Here is a 22,709-nt window from a genome sequence, read left to right on the forward strand (position 1 = left end):
ATCACAGGGCACACTATGGACAATTTGGAAATGTCAATCAACCTGCAATGCATGTCTGCCGGAGGAAACCGACAACATGCAGGCTCTGCGCACACAGGGCAGAGGTGGGATTCGAACCCCCAAGCATGGAGGTGCGAAGCCACCATACTCCCCTATTATTATTATTATTATTATTATTATTATTATTATTATTATTATTATTAGAGGGCCAAGCACCAAGGTGCATAGGCACCCTATTGTTATTCTAGTTTTCCTTATTATTATTATTCTGCCTCTTCTTCTGGCTAGTGTGTCTATGGCAGCGCATAGCACCGTCTGGTTAAAAAGTTGTGAAATTTGGCACACTGATTGGGGAGGGTGTAAGGAACATTCTGACCAAATTTGAACCAAGTGCTGCCAAACCTCTGGCGCCACCATCGGGGCCATTTTATAGCCATAACTTTTGAACCATGTGTCCAAAATTCAAAAGCCAGGTATCCATGCATATATATATACATATATATATATATATATATATATATATATATATATACATATATATATATATATATATATATATATATATATATATATATATATATATATATTAGTTATGTCCCAGATATTGTAGCGCGTCTGTGAACGTGCGGCCCACCGAGTCTGGGTGCTTGGCCCCCAAGAACGCTTTGTTATTATTATTATTATTATTATTATTATTATTATTATTATTATTATTCAATTCTTTCGATGGGTTAGCTGTACGAGGTCAGATAATGAATAAGTGGGCATGCAGAGAGATTTTCGTCTTGTGTAACCAACCAACAACATCAAGCTTGTGCACTCAGGCATAATAATATTGTTTCCTCTGTAATTCAGATCCACTGTACATCAACAAGCACTGTTCTCCCTCAGGAAGAAGGTACAAATCCATCAGCACTCGGACCACAACATTCAAGAGCATCTTCTAGCAACAAGCCATCAGGAGCCCCAAACAACTATTGCTACTGCACTGCCCTACTGGAATCCTACCCTTGCATCATACACATCATACCCATCATGAGTCTCTCAGTCTGCATCATCAGTAGTGTATGCTGTATGAAAAATGTTGGATGCAAGTAAGAATGTATTATTATTTATTCATTTCTGTAGCACTTGACAGCAAAGAGTGTTGACTCTGAAGCGGTACATTATTCAAACAACATGTTTGTGAAAATTAGTGAAAACTCAGTACTGTCCTTTCAGTAGCATCCTTACCTCTGCGAATATACATGCACGTGCGCTGGCAGTCTATTCTTTAAGACCCATAGGCTAAGCATTAAGGTTATGTGGCAGAGTGTGCCGCATAAAACCCTCATAAAACCCATCGTTTATAATGCATCTTACCGCTTTGCGAGTCTGTGGAGGTTATTAAGAGAAGAAGTTCACCCCGACTCGAATAATCGACCGCTTTCACCGCGTCAGCGTCGCCAAACTGCTTCATTAACGCCGGATGGAAATCCGCTTTACGCGCGTTTGGAGACTGTCTACATAACAAACAGACTCATACTGTATGCACTCTTATCCTTCAGCTGTAAGTCTATACTAGAAATGTAGGCTGCTGTATATAACGGTGAGTGATCATCCAGGATGACAAGCACGAGCTCTCCAGTCTTATTAGTCTCACGCGGTTATATCCATGATTAAACGGTTCCGCACTGTAACCATGGTAACCATTACATTCCAGTGTACTGCCCAACATGCTAAAATACATCTTTACTGAGGTCCAATAATAATAATAATAATACGAAGAAAGAAAATAAAACATGTGGCCCCAAACTATATATCTGCTGTTCTCGACTACGCCACTCCCGGTTATTATAATAAGACCCCTGCGTCATGTGCAGTTTTAATTTAACTAAAAATTTCTGATTGATTTTTTAAAAAAATTTTTGTGAACTGTCCACGTAGGCTACTGTATGTGGACACTATGAGTTAAAAAAAAAAAATAAATACAATGTGTTTCTAAGCATGTCTGTGGATTTATCATAGATTAACTCTTAGATTGATTATACTGCAGAACTACTATTTAATACTACAAAGAATTCTGAACTCAAAGGCAAAACATTGTAACATTTGTAACGATGCATCGTCTTTTCATTCAAACAAGAGATTATGTAATCCAAGAGAATAATACGCATCTGATGCCAGTGTACATCTATTTTCCATACCGTTCCACCTATCTTCCATTCCATACCATGTAATTTTCTCGCAGGAGAGGGGCACAAGGTGGGGACGGGGTACCAACACGTCGCAGGGCGCAATCACACGTACATTCACACACTACGGACAATTTGGAAATGCTGCTCAAATTTGCAACGCATATGTCTTTGGACTGTCTTGGAAAACTGAAGTACCTGGAGGAAACCCTCAAACACAGGGAGAACATGCAAACTCTGCACACACAGGGTGGAGGCGGGATTCGAACCTCCAACCTTGTAGGTGCGAAGCAACCACTGTGGCCCTGAAGCCAACGTCATAATCCATCCATAGATAATCCACTTATCTAGCGCTTTTTTCCAAAACACTTTACATTCACCCACTCACACACCAATGGTAGAAGAGCTGCCATGCAAGGCGCTAACTTGCCATCGGGAGCAACTTGGGGTTCAGTGTCTTGCCCAAGGGCACTTCGGTATGTAGAGTCATGTGGGCCGGGAATCAAACCACCAACCCTATGATTAGTGGACAACCCGCTCCACCACCTGAGACACAGCTGCCATTAAAATAAAGGTGTTAAATCTAAGGGAGACAGAAAAATTGACCTCAAAGTAATGCTCTCCTTTAAGATAGCTTAAGGTAAACCTGGTCTATTTACAAAGCTACTCATACCATGATAGTTTGTGTTCTCAGTAAAGCACTTGTGATTACTACAGAAAAAAAATACTAGTGGGAAACTCAAGACTCAAAACATGACGACAGTGCTACTGACAGCATTGTGTGTTATACAGAATATCTGTGCAATATTCTTCTTTCCTACTCACAGTGCAGTAGTTACACTATATGGCCAAAAGTATGTGGAAACCTGCCCATCATACTCATGTGCGGGTCTTCCCCAAACTGTTGCCACAAACTTTAAAGCATATAATTGTCTAGAATGTCTTTATATGCTGTAGTATTACAATTTCCCTTCACTGGAACTAAGAGGCCCAAACCTGTTCCAGCATGACAATGCTCCTGTGCACAAAGCGAGCTCCATGAAGACATGGTTTGCCAAGTTTGGAATGGAAGATCTCGAGTGTTCTGCACAGAGCCCTGACCTAAACCCTACTGAACACCTTTGAAATGAATCGGAAGTTTGACTGCACCCCAGATCTCCTCGCCCAACATCAGTGCCTGACCTCACTAATGCTCTTGTGGCTGAAGGAATGAGCACAAATCCCCACAGTCACACTCCAAAATAAAGTGGAAAGCCTTCCCAGAAGAGTGGAGGTTATTATGACAGCAAAGGGGGGACTAAATCTGGAATGGGATGTTCAACAAGTACATACTTTTGTCAATATAATTTATATAACACCCACTTCTGTTCATTGCAAATCTGTCATATTACCAGTGTTGTCTATATCTTTGTCTTTACGTTATTGTAATGTTTAATGTCTACAAACAAAATGAGAGCTCAACAGTTGAGCCTTCCTTGTATACCTTAGTGTTTGTGGCCAATAAAGCTTGATTCTTAATCTGATATTCTGAAGAAAAAAATAACAATTCTAATATCCACCCACAATTCTCTCACTCATTCAATTTCAGTACTCACTTTATCCTGGTCAGGTTTGTGATGAATACAGAGACCAGGAACACTATTTGTAAGGTGGGAATAAACCCTGGATGTGATGAGAGTGTATACACTTTCAGGCACTCATTTACAAATGAAGGGCAATGCATTAAAGCCAGTCCACCTACTGGTATGTTCATGTTTTAGGGAGGTTGGAGGAAACTGGAGAACTTGGAGGAAACCCACACGGTCATAGGGAGAACATGCACGACCATGCCGCCATGTTCCATGGGCATATTTCACATAATCCTACACAGACATTGTGTTGAATTGTGTGAGGTGTTTGTGTAATATTGTGCAACACTTGAACAAGATGTATATACAAAGTAGGCATAAATCTGGACGAGCATTATTGCCTGAAACCATGTTCCACAAATCTGAAAACCTGTCACGTACTGTAGGCATAGAAAAGAGATTCATCATCCGTCCATCTTCTATCAGACAAGACATCGGTCCTCTTGCCACAAAGGTGGAATTGGTAGACAGGGACCGACAGAGTGGGTGATATATTACACCACTATAAATTAGTTATACACTGGAAAAGGATTCCCTTTCATTTTTCTTCTGAAAAAAAAAAAAAATCAGAGGTTCTCAGTCCTGTCCTCCTCCTGCCAGTTCACAATTTTTTCTGTTCCTAAAACACCTGAGTCAGTCCATCAGAATTTTACTTATGGGAGTTGTGCCTTTAGAATTGAAATAGGTTAAAAGATTTGGGCCATCCAAAGGACTCTGAAGACTGGAAGTGGAAACCTTGGCTTATGTTGAGTCTATGAAGAACAAAACGACCGTTGCCTGAACGAAACATGCCAGACTGCTCATCCATTCTGAGCCGTAAGGCAGTACGAGGACAGCTCTCTGGTGACACGTATGAAGATTTCCTATTGGTTATCAAACTGAAATGCTCTAAGCATTCTTCCCAAGCTTGTTTGGGACATATGGCAAACAGAGACACCCCTGGGCACCACGCAGTCCTGCTAAGTGTTTCGGTTTCCATGCCTCTCATGATCTCTACATATAACGAATACCTCTGGCATCGTCCCCTTCATTACTTACTCCCTCATGCAAACATGCCATCTCTGGGTGACAGCAGGAGAATGGATGGAGAGAAGATGTCTGAAGAAGAACAGAGATGCGAGACTTGAGTGGGTAGGAAGTGGACATTGTCGCATGAAATCAATCAGCTAATCAGTTCGACTATTAAGGGAAACGGATCCTCTGCCAGCATAGAGTCTCACAGTCTGCTGTCTGAGATATTCCCAGAAGTTTTGCAAACATGTCTGACATTCGCATTGAATTCATAATGCTGTAGCAATAAACTCAGGTAAAGAGGTTTAAAAAAGGTAGCACCTCTTAATATTTCTTCGGTTGTATGTTTTATATTTCTATTTTAGAAAAAGAAGACAAACACCTTTTTAAAAATAAATTCCTGCCTATGCCCTCCATTAACCACTCTTTAACAAATGACAGTAAAAGACCTTTCTTTAAAAAAAAAAAAAAGGAAAAAAAAAAACAGATGAGAAAGGTCAGGGGAGAATGGCCAGTCTGGTTTACGTTGACAGAAAGCCCATGGTAATTCAAATGATCACTCTTTACAACCATAGTGAGCAGAAAAGCATCTCAGAATGCACAATACAGTGAATCTTGAGGTGAATGGGCTACAACAGCAGATCACATCAGCTTCCACTCCTTTCAGCCAAGAGCAGGAGTCTGAGGCTACAGTGGGTACAGGTTCACTGAAACTGGACAGCTGATGAACGAAAAAACAAAACAAAAAAACAAAACATTGCCTGATTGAATTGGATAATAAAAACATCTTTCACATCTGAAAAGGTGAACATGTTTAACTTAAATGAGTTGAAAATTTGTAGAAAATGGAAAACAAATAAAATCCTACATGTGATTTGTGAATTTCTGCAATGTACTCCTTATTTACCTGTGCTTATTACATACAGAACACTATGCATTGCTATGCTATGTTAGTTATGCCCTAGCAGAATGCAACATGCTCATCTTTGATCATGTGGATAAGGAACTGTCTTCATGTTTAGCAACTGAGAGACTGGCCTACTCGTCAAATTTATTCTACTATAATTAGATTTTTCATGAACGCTGGGGATTTCAAGTATTTTGAAGAAGTTTGGTTCTCCTAACGGAGGCATGGTGGATTAGTGGTTAGCACATTTGCCTCGCACCTCCAGGGTTGGGGGATTGATTCCTGACTCCATGGAGTTTGCATGTTCTTCCCGTGCTTTCGGGGTTTCCTCCAGGAACTCGTTTCCAAAGACATGCATTATAAGCTGATTGGCATCTCTAAATTGTCCGGAGTGTTTGTGCGATTGTGCCGTGTGATGGGTTGGCACCCCATCCAGGGTGTCCCCCACCTTGTGCCCGGAGTCCCCTGGGATAGACTCCAGGCTCCCTGCAACCCTGAGTAGAATAAGCAGTACAGAAAATGGATGGATGGTTGGCTCTCCTAATGTATTGTTAGGATTTGAATGGTTACTCTATTCTCACTCTACTCTAAAGAATCTAACTTTTAAGAGCATACTTTTTGACTTTTGATTTGCACAATTGTAGCCAAAGCTACATCTAGGAATTGAGAATCTCAAAAATGAACCTAGTGAGGCTAGAAAGTAGAGACCATGTCTCACGTAGAATGAATGACTGCAAAAATACAGCCTTTCACTGGTGACAGCCTATGAGATATGAGACATGATGAGTCTTATGCAGTAGGATTGCTGGGAAGCTGTCAGCAAAATCTTCTTAAATGTTTTAAAGTAGTTGAATGACTCTGGAAACCGCATTTAGATGTCATACTCATCGATCATACTAATTAGCCATCATTCATTTGACTCATTTTGATATATGGCACTGTAATTTGATCCACCGCTTCATACTATCTCCTGACAGTCTGCCAGGAATGGGTTACCGTCTTTAATCAGCGGAAAATGACTCAAAATGTTTGTGGATGGCTTTATACTGCAGTCCTCATGTTCTCCCAGCATAGATGTATTAGAAACTGTCGCAAATAAATCTGGACATAGACATGATAACATTTGAGCTCTGTCTCGAACCTGCAGCTAAATGTATTTGCCAAATATGGAATGATTATCCTTGTTTCTTCTGCTGGCATTGTTGAACCATACTTTTCTTCTCTCATCCTCCAGACTGACATAGCTTACTAATATTGTATTTTTCTTCTCCCAGGAGGGAGGAGAAAGAAACAAGCGATAAAGCGACCAGTGACCATTCATTTTCAGTGAGAGCTGGTGACTTCTGGCAACATGAGTGACGGCAACCGTTGACGACTAGATGTGGGCGTGTCCACGAAGCGACAAACTTGAGAAAAGTTTAATTATATGTAAATGTGGAGCGACTCGGTGCAAATGGGAGTGAAGACAGTAGACGTAGACATGTGAGCCATGATCCACCATGCTGCCTGCAAGACCGAATAGTTTGCTGCTCCCAGACAGTCCGACATTTGCGCTTTCACTGCAGACAGATGCCTGCAATGGCAAAGAGCACCCACTGCTTCTCCCTCATCTCATAGAATATGATGCATATTGAACTTTATATACAAACGCTCTCCCAGAATGTTTCATTTTAGCAGCAAGAAAACTGGTTTGTTGTCAAGTGGAATGCTAGTTGCAAGATCCATGATAAATGTTACTTTGACAACCAGTAGTAGGAACACCTACTGGTGACTTAGTACATAGTACAGTGACTGGCGACTTGTAAGGATAAAATCGTTGTATGTGTGAATGTACCTTAACTGTAAAAGCTACAAAATCCAGAAAAATAACATTTGAAGGGAAATTACAGCATATTACAGCAGAATTGGCATTTTTATTGTTCAACATACTGCATCAGGATCTTATGAAATGAGCTGACAACATCTAATAAACTGAAGAAGAAGAAGAAGAAACAGGGAAACTGAAAAAGAAGAAAAAGACAAAAGAATACAAGTGAAAAAAGAAGAAAAACATCAACAAGAATACCCCCAGCACAAGTCTAGTCCTTTTGGTTACTAATTTGTATGCCAGGAATACCCTTAAATCTACTTCAAACAGAAGGGAAGTTCTTGAAGAAAAAGGAAGCTATTGAGATATCTACGAATCATGATTTTTCAGCCTTCAGGTGCCTCAGTGTCATGGTGCTGTGTATGTTGATGTAGCACCATCCTACTGTGAGTAAGAGTGCCTATGTGTAGCTTCTCAGGTAGGAAAACTCCAATAAGTAAGTTATACAACAAGAAAAGGGGTGGCGTTATAAGAAAATAATCAACAGTGGGATTGAGTTGTGGCACATTACAGCAAGTTCCAAAGTGTTTTATTCCTCTTACACTACAAGCAAAATGCCAACACTATCGAGGTCTTATTTATTCAAGAATGGCATCTCGTACTTTTAACGGTTTTATAGTTACGCTTGTGAAACATCCGTGAAACGAGTTAGTTTGTGTTGTCACTTGTTATAACAGCTGTAAGCAGTGGTTTCTTCACACCTCTCTTTTTCTCTCCGAGACAGCAAACGCAGCTTGTCAAGTTAACAACAAGCCACAACATTCTGAAGAAATTCCCATGTCAGAAATCCTGAAGTTTTCCCTCCGACAATGGAGACGCCCTTCATAAACGCTAAATAAACATCTCCAGAGAAAACCTCACTATACCAACAATCACACGATTTTCAATTCTGAAGCATCCTCTGTAATCTTGTGTAAATTGTTATGGTAGAAATGATTATGTATCAGGAGGAGTGTGTTAATATAAACCTCGCAGCCGGCACTACGGACAGATTTCTATTTTAGTAAAAAATTGAGGTCAATTAAAGGTTAGATTTTTTTACCCATCTTCACCAAGGGTGCCAATACTTCATGAATGCTCTGTATATTTTATATTTATTTAAGCATGAGAATCACATGGGGAAGCCCTAATAGATATTCCTATAAAATTATTTAAGCACACGTTTAAATGAATTTATTTCAGCACCTATACAATCATCTGTTCTAGAAAAAGACAAAGACACAGAGCTGTTTCTCATCATTTTACTGTACAAAACATTCTTGTACTGAGATATAAAAAAATATAAACACAGATATCAGTGACACAAACTGATTTTTGATGGGGGAACTGTTCTTCCCTAGCACAATAAAAGTGACAAAAGATACCAGCATAATGAAAATGAATGGTCCATAATCATACCTTACTGCATGACTGCATTCGTAAGTTGTCAAGCTAAGCTAAAAAAAACAAACAAGACAAAAAAAAAAAAAAAACAGAGGACTTTGTGCCACACTAGAACATCTCCTAATGCTGGCATTAGAGAAGTGAGTATTAAACAGTATCTGTGCCAGGTGATTGGGGGACTGATACTGCTATGACGTAGCTGGGCGAAAAGTGAGGGCAATAATTGAACCTGTTAGGTATTTTCCATCACATGGGGTAGTTCAACACGACATCCTGTTTGGCCAGCTCCAGCAACATAGGATCGTCGAAGAACTTGCTGATACTGACGTCCTCGCTCAAACCCTGCAGACGACGTACAGAGGTAGGAGAAATAAAGAAGTGTACATGTAAAAGCTAGAAAAATCCAGAAGGTACTGTATCACAGATTAGAATGGATTTTATTTATTGTTCAACATATTGCTGCTTTATAAAAACAAAGACCTTGTGAAATGATGTACCAGCATTTAGTAAACCGAAGAAGAAAAAGAAAAAAAGTGGGGGAAAAAAGAAAAAGGGATGTAAATGGTAAATGGTTCTGTACTTATATAACGCTTTTATCCAAAATGCAAAATTAAAAAGCACCGAAAAAAAAAAACACCGGAAACAAACCCACCCCCCGCCCCGGCTCATCATGGCTAACCAATAACTGTCGCTGGTTATATAGATATTGTAAAACCCAACAACAGGCACAAAAATTTAAGTGGGAAGTGTCTGTAACTCCATAAAATATGCAATAAAGGGTTGCACTAATATCGCACTAATGAGAAGGATTCACGGACAACCCAGAAACAGAAAAAAGACGACGTGAAAGAAAAAAAGGGATGAAAAATGGCAAAACCCTTCCAGGCATTTAGGTGTTGTGTTTGTTTGCAGGAAAAACAGTGACTCAGAAGCTTTCCTAAAAGAGCTCGGCTTACAGCAGGACTGCTCCAGTGACATCATTGATATGTTCATCAGTTGCTGGCAATGAATTTCTTTATTGATTAGTTAAGCGGCTGTTTAGCTAGCAGCGCCACTTCATTAAGTGAGGAAAGCATTTAAATGATGGAGGATAGACCAGTGGATAGAGCTGCACCATAACAAGACAGTTAAGAATATGTATGAGTACAGTGCAGGATCATTAGGGGGGTGGTTGGAGGCAGCTCGTCTGGGTTTTTTTTTTTTTGGGGTTATTTTCATCATGCCTTTGAAAACAATTAGTGAGCATGACCACAGAAAGCAATAATTCTTCATTGAAGAGATGCGAATTTTCCTTTGGAGTTTCAGAACTACGATCATTCCCTACTTCAGATTTCACATTAGATATCCCGACGCAGGAAAACGGCCCCGGCGTCTTAAAGTTTTCTCTGCCGTTTTGTGTCTAGAACATCCACGATGTCAAAATCATGTGGTCTGTTCGAGCAGAATAAGAGTTACAACCCTGGAGGTGTTCCTAATATTTATACAGAGCTCAGTGAAGGCCCGTCACACCGGTTGGAAGTCTAACCAGGCTAAAATATTTATACTATATAATTTATATCATTCTTTCCTCTTATACTATCACCTTAGGATATGTTAAACCTTAAAATATCGCTTGACTACATCATAAAATTGGTGAACGATTTAGATGAACTGAGTAAGCTGTATATACACATTAAATATACCGGCAAGGATGATTTGATTTCTGACAAAATAACATTTTTTACTGCAATGTGGAATATCCTCTAAAGAAACACACACACACACACTTCAACCCTGGTACTAAGCCTCTCAGAAGGAGTGGGAGTGTGAGAATGTGAAAGACTGACAGTATCTCACCTTGCGTCTACGAGTTTTGATCATGAACTCTCTGGCTAGATGAGGGGCGGGCTGGGGCTCTAATGGCCGGATCACGATGCTCTTGTCCAGAGGATCACCAGGAACAATCTATAGAAATAAGAACAATAAAAAAATGAAAGAGGCAGTACGACAGAAATGAAAAATGATGCTTCACACCAGTTTACAATTTTAAACGCGTAAAGACAGAACTTGTAATACTCTGGCACACGCGAACCATGTGACGGGTTTTCTGCTGATTCAGTGCTTCACAATGCAACATCAAAACACATTCAGTGTCAAAGAAAACACACACACACACTGAGGTGGAGCGCTTGCATGGGTGTATGTGCGTGAGTGTTCGGGATTATCTTTAAGACGCAACATCAAAACACATTCAGTGCCAAAGCAAACACACACACACACTTTAATTATTCTTTTAAGACTTCTTAAGCAGTCTTCTCTCCATAAGACAAAATTCCATAGCGGAGGATTAAGAGTTGACATGACGGGGCTGACAAAGAGCCGCAGAACTACTCAGCTCTATGCTTGCATAAGATTCTGCCACGCTTGTAAGGAAAAGTATTCACACTGTGAATAAAAGTATTTGCGCAACCAGTGCAAGTAAATGATAAAAGTCATTATGATCCCACACCACAGATCTATTTCCCCCATTATATATCAAATCGCAAACGGCTCCAAGTGTTCTTTTTTTCCCCCCTCCTCTTACATTTCAGACTAAATGTCACTTTGTTGCACAATAACATCTGTGTCACGGTTATTCTAACTCTACTAATACATGTTCTACTAACTAAACTAATACTAACTCCGATTTTTCAGTGAGATGCTCAGCTCTCAGTCTACAATGCCAATGTTTACACTTTGACCAGTTCTGATTCAATTCTATAACAGCACGACTCGGAAAGCAATACAGTGTCGTTTCCATAGTAACGACTTATTCACAGGGACTTGTATGGAGGATGCTCTACATCAAACTCGCCGGATTAAAAGCGTGTGAAATCGTTGATGTGGTGAAGTTTTCTGCGAGGAGACATTTATGTAAGGGATAATCCACGACTAGGTGTGCGTTATGCAATCTTAGCGCACGACGTAGAGGCAAAGAACCCTCCGCGAAGTGCATTAAAATCATGTAACGCACACCTTGCTGTGGATTCTCTCGCTTATACCTTTTGTGAATGATGTTTGCAGTGCAAAATTTGACCGAGAGGAAAAAAATAACGATTACTTTTCATTACGTATTTTACATACGGTTGTCAGATCTAGAATTCTGCCCGCTCTAAATCATACACAGACATAAAGTAGTGTGATAAGATTACATTTATTTGAATGAATTATAATACATCCCCAATTCTGAAAAAGTTGGGACAGTATGGAAAATGCTAATAAAAGAAAGAGGAGTGATTCGTAAATGTACTTTGACTTGTATTTAAACAAAAAACGTATAAAGGCAAGGTATTTGATGTTGTACCTAAAAAAGGTGAGACGGCGCAGTTTAGGACAGAGGTATGTATTTTAGGATTAATAGCAATGTGACGAGTTGAAATAAGGCAGTGATGTGAAACAGGTGAGGGAATCATCTAATCATAGTATATAAGGAGCCTCCAAAAAAGGCGTAGTCCTTCAAGAGCAAGGATGGGTCGAGGCTCGCTAATCTGCCAACAGATGCATCAGCGAATAATCCAACACTTTGAGAACAACATTCCCCAAAGACAAATCAGTAGGATTTTGGGCATTTCACCTTCTACAGTGCACAATATAATTAAACGATTCAAGGAATCCGGTCAAATGTCTGTGTGTAAAGGGCGAGGCTGAAAACCACTTCTGAATGCGCGTGATCTCCGATCCCTCAGACGTCACTGTCTTAAAAACCGTCATGAGTCTGTAATGGATATCCTGACATGGGTTTGGGAATACTTTGGAAAACCTTTGTCAGAAACACCATTCGCCGCTGCATCCACAGATACAAGTATCACAGTGGAACCTTGTTTTGTGGTCTGATGAGTCAACATTTCAAACAGATTTTGAACAAAACAGCCGTCGTGTTCTCCAGGCCAAATAGGAAAAGGACCTGTTAAGCTAAATGTATAGCTGTTATCAGCGTCATGTCCAAAAGCCAGTGTCTGTCATGGTATGGGGGTGTGTCAGTGCCCATGGCATGGGTAACTTGCACATCTGTGAGAGCACCATTAATGCAGAAATATATGTACACATTTTGGAGCAACATATGCCGCCATCCAGAGCAGGACAACGCCAAACCACATTCTGCCCGGATTACAAGCGCATTGTTGCGTAAGCAGAGAGTGCGGGTGCTAGCATGGGCTGCCTGCAGTCCTGACCTGTCTCTGATTGAAAATGTGTGGCGCATTATGAAGAGCAAAATAAGGCAAAGGTGGCCGTGTACAGTAGCGCAGCTGAAGAAATGCATAATGGATGCGACCTTGCTAAACTTAACCGACTGGTGTCTTCAGCGTCCAAACGCTTAATAAGTGTTATTAAAAGAAAAGGTGATGTTACACAGTGGTAAACAGTCGACTGTCCCGACTTTTTTGGAGCGTGTTGCAGTCTTCAGATTTGAAATGAGTGTAAGTAAAACGTCAAATGTGTTTCCAATATAGTACAGGGTGAATTGAATTTTCAAAAGACTCTTTTTGTTGTTTTTTTTTGCATTTTCCATACTGTCCCAACTTTTCGGAATTGGGATCTGTAAATGGTTATGAAAGACAGTGAGAGAGAGAAGCTGTAAGTTTACTGTATGTTACTATGGTTAGAGTTGTTTATCGCCAGAGAATCACTGTAGAACGGTGATTAAACTGACTGGAACTACCTGTACATTACACACACCTTTGTGTTGGAACGCACACCTTCCAGCCAATCAGAATCGAGTATTCAGAGAGACCATGGTATAAATAGTATTTATGGAATGAGTGTCATTGCTTTGCATGAGTCAGAGGAAAATGAAAGCTCAACTTAAAGGTAATTTTAGGTTTTCCAGAACAGAAAAGTCTTCAGGACGGAGGGTTTTCCAGTTTTGCAGTAAATATTAAAATCCCTTACATAAAAGTTACTGTGATAGTTAAGACCCTGCAGTGTTTTATAGATGAAAGGTTATGGCCGTTCAGAATAAACACTGAAGAGATCAGCTCTTGAAATGTTGGCTTTTATTTTAATCTCCTAAACACCAATCACCTAATGCATATTCAAAACTGCATCCTTAAAGTAACACTCGGTAATTATGAAATATCTTCATTTTTAAAAATCCTCTTTTATATGTATATAGTGTGCGTGTTTGTGTGTACCTGCCAGTGGTGGAACACACTGAGTGCGAAGGCCTGTCCCTGTGTGTGCGTACGCAGATCAGTCTCAAACCCAAAAGAGTCGATTGCAGGAATGAATGCCTTGATGGTGTACAGAGGCGAACCGGGGATTGGTGCATCCTGTGTCACATGACCTCTGAAAGAGAAGGCATTATTACTTTCATTAGAACTTTAATGGCTATTAATCAATTACTATAAAAGTGAGTCATTTACTCGCAATTTAAGAGAGTGCTGTAAGTAATGTTGCTGATGCTGCGTGACAGTCAGCAGAGTCAGCAGCAGCCTAATTCCCTTTCCCATCCGTGTGTGTGTGTGTGTGCGCGTGTGTGAGACGTGTTACCTCCTGCGTGCCAGTACAGTGTAAACAGCAGATACACAATCAGCAGGAGCTTGAACCTCCACAAAGTAATAAGGCTCCATCAGCCTGGGTGTAGCCTGAAACGAACAAATCAGAGCAAAGAGCTAGGTCTTGGCACAAAATCAAGAGTAACAGAGAAATCCAGCTCATCAATTAGGATATTGGTTAGAAAGACTCCAAAACAATTCAATACGACTAATGGAAGCAGCGATTAATCTGCAGGAAGAACGATCGCATAACACAAGGAGAAAAACAGAGACTGCTCACCATGAGGAAGGCGGAATAGACAACTCTTCTGGCGGTGGGAATGACCTGCCCACCTCCTCTGTGTAACGGCTCCTGAGCAATGACCGCATCCAGAATCTTAAACTTCACATTACGAATGGCTGCAGCAAAAAAAAAAAAACAACAACAACAAAAAACGGTCATTTATTACTGAATATTTATCCATGGGCTTGTTGAAATAATCATTTGAATGGCCTGGCTTTATGTTAATTCCCAGGACATCCAACACTAGACTTTATTAGTAAACAGTAGAGGTCGACCGATAGTGGATTTTACCGATACATTGGGCAGTACCTGCCGATAACCGATTAATCAAGTGATTAAACTTTTTAAAAATTGATACTGATTGAAAACATAAGACTCAAAGTATAGATACATCCAAACTGAACCAAAAAGTAACACTCCAAATAACAAATAAAAATAGAGACCTCCAAAGTGAATCAAAAAAGACTTCAAATAACACAACAAAATTTGTCAGTGAAGGTCTTTATTTTGCCTCTAGAGGCCGCTCTCGTACTGTATACCAACAGCAGACACTTCTCAGCCGCTCTCGCAACGGACGCAACCTGGAAAAACTATCGGCGTGGATAGTTTTTCGTTTTTAGCCGTCAGTTATCAGAGCCGATTAATCTGAAAAACTGATCAATCGGTCGACCTCTAATAAACAGGCCAAAATTGTGATGCTAGCAAGCCATTTGAAAGAAGAATGCTATATTAATACAATTTTAATCTGAAAAGTACACAGTTACTGTATATAATGATTTCTACTTTTACATTTTATGGCATTTTACATTTACGCCCTTATCCAGAGCGACTTACATTTATCTCATTTATTCAACTGAGCATTTGAGGTTTAAGGGCCCAACAGTGGTAGCTTGACAGTGCTGGGATCAGTGGTCCAACGTCTTAACCACTGACCCGAATAATCTCTAATAATCTGTCAATGTCAGCTGCCTTCTTTATATAAAATAAGTAATGCTATTAAACATAAAATGACTGAAGGATGGGTGGGATTTCTGAACATAGTTTAATAGTCACATTTAAGATTTGTATATCTTATTTAGTACATATTAAATTAAATACATATTAACTCAATACACATTGTATGCTTTCAGACAATCAATGTGTAGAATTAGAATTAAATCTGAATAGAATTTTTTTTTCCTTCGTCACGTTAGGGCGGGACCAGAGAAGAATGCTAGAACTTTACTTCTGTTTAAGATGCATGAAAAAGAAACCGATTACAGTTCAGAAGAATGTAGAATATTCCCAGTTGAGAAGGGTTTCCCCAGGGCACCACACAAATATACTTGATTCTGTGTTGAGGACTGATTCTAATTTGAGTGACTTACGTTCATCACACAGAGGACCTTCTCTAGTTCCCCACTGGAACCCCTGAACGATGCTGTCCTTCACTGAGCCAAGCAGAGCTTTGTCCACCTACACCCACACACACACACACACACACACACACACACACACACACACCATAGACGCAGAATTAAACTTGACCACATAATAAAAGGTTACACCTTTTCAGACAAAGCAAACCTAACAAACCTGACGCCAAAACCTTTTCATACTTCATTTCCCACACACAAAGCAATGCAAATCATTTGCATGTAAAACAATAGCCTACCTACACACACATGGCAAAGAACAAATACACCCTCAGGCCTTTACTATACAAGTCTAGCAAAATTTTCTCATTCTACAGTCCAGTTAGATAACACACTACCCTGCTACATATTCATACCTCAGAGGGCAGTGTGTCATCTACTAAGATGTTGGGTCCAGTGGTGTCGGGTCCAAAAGCCCAGATAGAACGAGCTGCCAGCAAATCCCAGTCATACTTGGTCTGGAAGAACTCTCCCAACTTCTTTCTACAGACAGAGAAAGAAAACAGACTTGACAGATTGGAAGGCTGTGCACTAAATGGGGTGTGACACATGCTGGTCCCCTTCAACTCCAGATCGCATCACAGCTGAACTCCATTACAAACACACACACACACACACACACGATCACACTCCAGATATCTAGTAGATCAATGAAAGCGAGAATACCAAACTACTATGAGAAATTACACACTCTCTTATTAAAAGAACCTTTCAATTGCAAACTACTGGAACTTTTGCTATTAGAAATCTGAAACTGTGTAATTGGCCAGATATCCAGTACCAAAGGTTTCATTTGTATGATTTAATAATAAGGCTAGAAGTACTGTTTTTGCTGAGGGGTTAAGCATACTGCATCAGATCATGTGGAAAAAAACAACAACAGAAAAAAAAAACTAAATCATGGAATAGTCCTGTTCTTTGGTGCTGTGCACCATTTCTAGACAATTCAGAGGATTATATGGGGTCAGGGGTGGACAAACTGGTAGCCTTATTTGGTATTGCCATAGATCACCAAATTATGTTTGTAAAATTTAGTCAAGGTGTCTAAGCTAGTTGCTTTACACAACACTCGTTGGACTTAACAAAGAATGGTTTAGTGTGTATCGTATTATAATATTGATCGCGGCCAATTTTACATTTACGGTATTTTGCAGACGCCCTTATCCAGAAAGACTTTCATTTATCTCATTTATATAAATGAGCAGTTCAGGGTTAAAGGCCTTGCAGTGGCAGCTTGGCGGTACTGGGATTTGAACTCACGACCTTCCAATCAGTAGTCCAACATCTTAACCACAGAGTCACACTGAGTCCAATTTTGCCATCATCGCCATCGGGCCTGGTGTTGTTTCTCATTGTGCGGTGGAGAAATGCTCCAAATGACTTTATATTACCAAAATTAGTGCAGATATGTGCAGTGTCAAGAAGAGCGGAGTTTAATGAAGCCTTCGCCTTCGCACCTGTTCCATGTAATCTGCACCACCTCGTTCTCAATGTCTTCAGCAAGGCCTTTCTCCAGAGGCTCAGCAATCATCGTGATCTTGTTCCTGGAATTCAGCACAGAATATAACAAAATTTGTCAAAATTGAGTTTTACGGCTTATAATATACTTTGACACTTCAGTTTTAAGAAGCCATGAATATAATTCAATCAAACGAAATGGAAAACTGTTATCTTCATGCAAGGATCATGTTGGGTAAGAAAGCATTTTAACAAATGCTGTGGAAAAAACAGTCTGTGTGTGCTATAGCAAAACAAACATACGCTTAATCAACTCAGATCTACATCTTGTAGTAAATGTAAAGATTTTACCATGTGACGTGTTTTCCCATGCCTCCACACACTTTGACTCAAAAAAAAATCACATTTCATCAAATCACTAGCACATTGGATTACAGGAAGCAAGGCTTCCCAACTTCTGATTGGCCGCTGTAGAGTAGAACGGTGTCTAGTTTTCACATACTTTTTATTGGGGGTTTCAGCGAAGCACTTGAGAGAGGACGTTTCCACCACCGTCTCGCAAAAGGTCACTACGGGGTCAGCTACCTGGGGTGAAAGATTAAAGTATACTTTTTTAGAACAGGACATCAATATCAGTACACTAACAGAAAATTAGGAAACTGTATAAATTTTTATTTTTTTTGAAAGTGCAGGAGACTGTATCGTGTATGAAAGGAAGCAATACCTTGATGTCAATCTCTGAATACATCTTCCTCAGGTCGTGCATGACACAGTCCAGGTAGAGCTCACCTGTACCCAGGATAACGTGCTCTCCAGACTCCTCCACCTACACACACACACACACACACAGTGTCCTGGTTAAGGGGTCTGTTAAATCAGCTGACATACAGCCCTGTTTATAGTGCAGATGAGTAGAGTGCAGTACAGTAGTCAGCATTTCTGTATGTGCTTTACCTTTGTTGTAAGGGATGGGTAGCTCTTGTTAACCTTTCTCAATCCATCCAACATCTTGGGCAGCTCGGACGGATTTACAGGCTCCACAGCGATTTTGATGACTGAAGCAGTGTTGAACTTCAGCGGCCTGAAGATCTGAGCCTGAACACAAACACGTAGCTTTGTGTGAATTTGTGGTACAGATATTTTCTTCTATTGTTTGGGCAGACCACTTAACTGATATAGATACAGACAGTGATTAGGACTGTAATATGGGAAGAAATCAAAGTTTGCACTGGAGTTTTTGCCAGCTTGTGCTTTATGGCAGGGATGTCCAATGTTATCCGGAAAGGGCCGGTGTGGGTGCAGGTTTTCATTCCAACCAAGCAGAAGCAGGGCCTCGGGGCAATGAAGTATTAAGTGGAATTAAAGTTTCAAGAATGGTCTTTCTGCCAAATCTTTACCTCAGTGAAAACTTTCTTCATTTTTATTTTTTCTCTAATGTCAGATTAATGCTATGCTGCCACCTAGTGCACACCTTTACACACACACCTTTGTACAAGCTGGTACATGTTCACAGATTCTCAGAAGTATAATTCTATCCTCAGGCATAATTGTTTTTCCAGCGTTCCCCTGGAGACTTCCTTAATTTCTCAGTGTCTGTTTCTTCACCTGTAGTCACACATACTAGTCTGTCTCACCTCTTCATTGCCCCGAGGCTCTGTGATGGTGGCTGTTTTCACGATGGGCTGGTCACAGCCTTCAATTAGAACCCAGTTGCCAGCAGGGACCCGATTCACCTCGATCTGATACCTACACACATACGAACACAAACACACAGATGAGGTCGAATCAGATGCAGGGGTTTTATAGGCCTTTGTTGCATTACACAACGAACAGTACAACGTTGTATTAAGTGGAATGCAGAACCATTGTAGCAGTTCACCTGACAGACTAATTATTTTTATTTTTTTGGTATTAGAAATCCATTGGCCAGATATCCAGACTTTTTACCTCATCAGCCTCCTTCAAGTGTGGAATTTTACCCTCTCGTCTGGTCGGATATATAGGCACCCAAAGGCACACAGCAGCAGATAGACATTTTGGCCATGGGCATATAAACAGGCTGAATGTGCATAAAATATAAACTCACTTCTTTGCTGTTTTCACTTTTTTATGGTTAATGGACTATGCACATGTTTCCATTCTATTTCTATCGTTGCACAGTTGCTATCCTTGCGGTCACTGTTTGCCTTCGGCTATTTTTTTATGTGCCATACTCCCAAGCAAACTTCTCATCGCAAGACAATAAAGAACTGAACGGCTTTAAATGCAGCATGAACAAATAGACACTTTCTTTTTCAGGTGATTACGGTGTGCAGCATTACAGAAGGTTTTTGTGCTGTGATATGCTTTCGCAAACATCAAAATCAATTTAGTAGTTCATCGAAGATTTTTCATATTCTTGTTGATATTATAGAAGAACTTCTATAGCTGCTGTAAACGAGCCCTTTTAAAGGCCAAACTGTCAATCAGAGTCAGAAAAGAGTTCCAGGAATGATGATAATGAAACGATAAAACAATAAATGATAATACTCCTGTCAACATGTCTGCAGTCGGCTCTCAAATTAGTGCGAAATAGACTCCGCTGGATGGTTTTATTGATGTGCAGTGGGAAAAACTGTGCTCGTACTGTGCTTCAAAATGGCTACCACAGTGAAACTTGTTTCAAGAGTGGCTCCCATGGTGAAAAGGCGTTTACCTGGCTACAGAGATCCAGAGGCGTCCAACAGTGCAGATCTGCGAGTCCTCTTCGTCCTCCAGTGTGTAATTCTCTCCGAGAACTTTCACCGGCTGCCCCGCCTGCAGCGTTCCGCTCAGAACCCGACCAAAGGCGTGGAACTGCACTCCGTCATCTGTGCTGTACATCTTAGTGGTGTGACACATTAACGGACCCTAACACGAAGAGAAAAATTAGTACAAAGTATGCTGGTACTCCTGTCACACACACACACACACACACACACACACACACACACACACACACAGACAGAGTCTTGGCTACATACATCAGGGTCACACTCAGTCATGGCCTCCCCCAGGTCTGAATCCAGTCCTCCGGTGTAACTGTGCTCAATCTTGGCTCTGGCGCCCCCTTGAGGAGATGGGATGTGCTGTACGCACATGTCCACAAGCCCTGCAGAGCACATTTTGACACATAAGCAAATCATGCTCAATATAGGATACATGACATGTATCCGCACGTCATGTGCCTCTCACTGTTTTTTTTAGGAAATCACAAACCTGTAAACTCCCCAAAGAAGCGGTTGCAGACGAGTCGCAGGAGAGGCCGGATGTTGAGTTTGAGCTCCTCTTTGGTCAGGTGGATCCCCAATTCATCCAGTACACGTGGCAGTGAAGTGTCCACATCCCCGACCACCTACAGAGAGGTTTGAGAAATGAAAATGTTTAGCTGCTGTTCAAATAAGAAAAATTTTAAATCTTCCGTAACATGTGCGTGAGTGGGCCTTACCTGTGAGAGGATCTTGTAGAGCGGCTCCAGTACGAATTCGACAAAGCTCCGCTGCGAGTTACTGTTGGGGGCTTTTTTAGAAAACTTCCTCCTGATTGACAGACGGCACAACCGTTCACATTAGAGAAAATATCTGAGACGCTTCTCACATTTAAAAACAGCAGTTAAAGGGATTCTCACGTCTTGGGGTTGAAGTAGATGTCTCCCCAGAGTCTCTTTGCAAACTCGTTGTAGTTGATGTCACCTGCAAGAAAAAAATTATACTGTGTATACACACACACACACACACACACACAACACTGCCAGGCAATATAGGAATGCCAATTTATCTAGGTGTGTATGTCCGTGTGTGTATGCCCATGTGTGTGTGTTACCATAGGTATCAGAGTAGATCTTGGCGAAAGACCCGAGCGTAAAGCAGATGCTGTACTGTGAGGAAGCGAAACACACGTTGCCCAGAAGAGGAGACACCACTAGAGACTCGTCAGTTGTATATGTGCTAAGGGAGAATGAAAAGAAGAGGCCAAAAGTTTAAATGCGATGATCTCACTAGATGTTTTTGATGAAAAAATGAAAACTTTGCTATTTAAAATTTTTTTTTTTTAAAAGAAAGACAAAAAAGTAGCTCACATAACGTGTGCAGAGTAACTATAACACTGTTAGCACTGAATTCTGTCTCGTATCAAATTCTGCAGATTGACTATATACATTTTACCCATTGCTATTATTAATAAAAATATATATTTTTTAAAAATTGGATTCATTTCTCAATATATGGCTATGGTATATGCCTTAAGCTTGGCTTTGAATGTAATAAATCAAGTAAAATAGTGTAACTAGTTCTACTGGCATTACATTAACCCCAAAAGCTCTGTACATCCTCAGATTATTAGTGGTGATATGATTGGCTGAATGACAAAACATCACCCAGAATATGCTTTTCTAAACAGTCTTCTGATTACCAGGAGACTGAAGGCTGAGTTGTGAATAGTCGAACTCAGTGTAAACATTGTATTGCATTTATTTTTGAAGCCAAACTATTACTAAGCTGTGGTCTAAAAACACACATGGATGATACCTTAAATATCAGTAATTTATACAAAGTCTCCTCCGCAGTCTAATCAAAATACCTTGGTCATCCCAGCACTGTAGCTCAGATAACAGAGTGGAAAGAAGGTTCACCGTTTTGGGATGACGTACCTGAGCATGCCATTGACCTCGTCAACGATATGGCGCAGTTTGTAGTAGGCATCAGTGGGAGGAAGCTTGAGCTCCAAGATCAGCCGGTCGATTTTGTTGATGCAGATGGTTATGGCTAGCCGCTCCTGCACGGCATGTTTGATCAAACGCTCTGTGTTCAGCATCACCTACGTATACAGGAAGAGCAAAACGTCAAATAAATATACACGGAGTGCAAACAGACAAAAGCATTAACAAAAACTGCGGTATCCCCCACCAATTTGGTCATATGCCAATTCCCACCCACCAGCAAGCTCTCTCCAACTTACAATAACTACCAACCTGGTTGAAAGAAGACTAACACGTGGAGGTTGACCGATAGTGGATTTTGCTGATACCAATAACGAAGTTGGGCTGTACCCTCT

At 40.5% G+C, this 22,709-nt stretch overlaps 1 protein-coding gene across 1 annotated transcript in view; it reads right to left on the reverse strand.

The window, feature by feature from the left end:
* Positions 1-6,749: 6,749 nt before the first annotated feature.
* The window catches only part of eftud2 (elongation factor Tu GTP binding domain containing 2), a 21,418-nt gene continuing 5,458 nt past the window's right edge, over positions 6,750-22,709 (reverse strand). Inside the window, exons 10-28 of the mRNA XM_053615092.1 lie at positions 22,306-22,472; positions 21,480-21,604; positions 21,286-21,349; positions 21,106-21,196; positions 20,877-21,012; positions 20,642-20,769; positions 20,335-20,528; positions 19,274-19,385; positions 18,594-18,734; positions 18,364-18,465; positions 18,142-18,224; positions 17,639-17,725; positions 16,538-16,664; positions 16,134-16,221; positions 14,764-14,882; positions 14,479-14,573; positions 14,121-14,274; positions 10,807-10,914; positions 6,750-9,312 (exon numbers count right to left, since the gene is read on the reverse strand). Coding sequence (XP_053471067.1) covers positions 9,217-9,312; positions 10,807-10,914; positions 14,121-14,274; positions 14,479-14,573; positions 14,764-14,882; positions 16,134-16,221; positions 16,538-16,664; positions 17,639-17,725; positions 18,142-18,224; positions 18,364-18,465; positions 18,594-18,734; positions 19,274-19,385; positions 20,335-20,528; positions 20,642-20,769; positions 20,877-21,012; positions 21,106-21,196; positions 21,286-21,349; positions 21,480-21,604; positions 22,306-22,472 — 2,217 coding nt within the window. The 3' untranslated portion in view covers positions 6,750-9,216. The remainder of the gene's footprint in view (positions 9,313-10,806; positions 10,915-14,120; positions 14,275-14,478; positions 14,574-14,763; positions 14,883-16,133; positions 16,222-16,537; positions 16,665-17,638; positions 17,726-18,141; positions 18,225-18,363; positions 18,466-18,593; positions 18,735-19,273; positions 19,386-20,334; positions 20,529-20,641; positions 20,770-20,876; positions 21,013-21,105; positions 21,197-21,285; positions 21,350-21,479; positions 21,605-22,305; positions 22,473-22,709) is intronic.

This window comes from Ictalurus furcatus, chromosome 2 (genome assembly GCF_023375685.1).
Source record: "Ictalurus furcatus strain D&B chromosome 2, Billie_1.0, whole genome shotgun sequence".
NCBI classification, from domain to species: domain Eukaryota; kingdom Metazoa; phylum Chordata; class Actinopteri; order Siluriformes; family Ictaluridae; genus Ictalurus; species Ictalurus furcatus.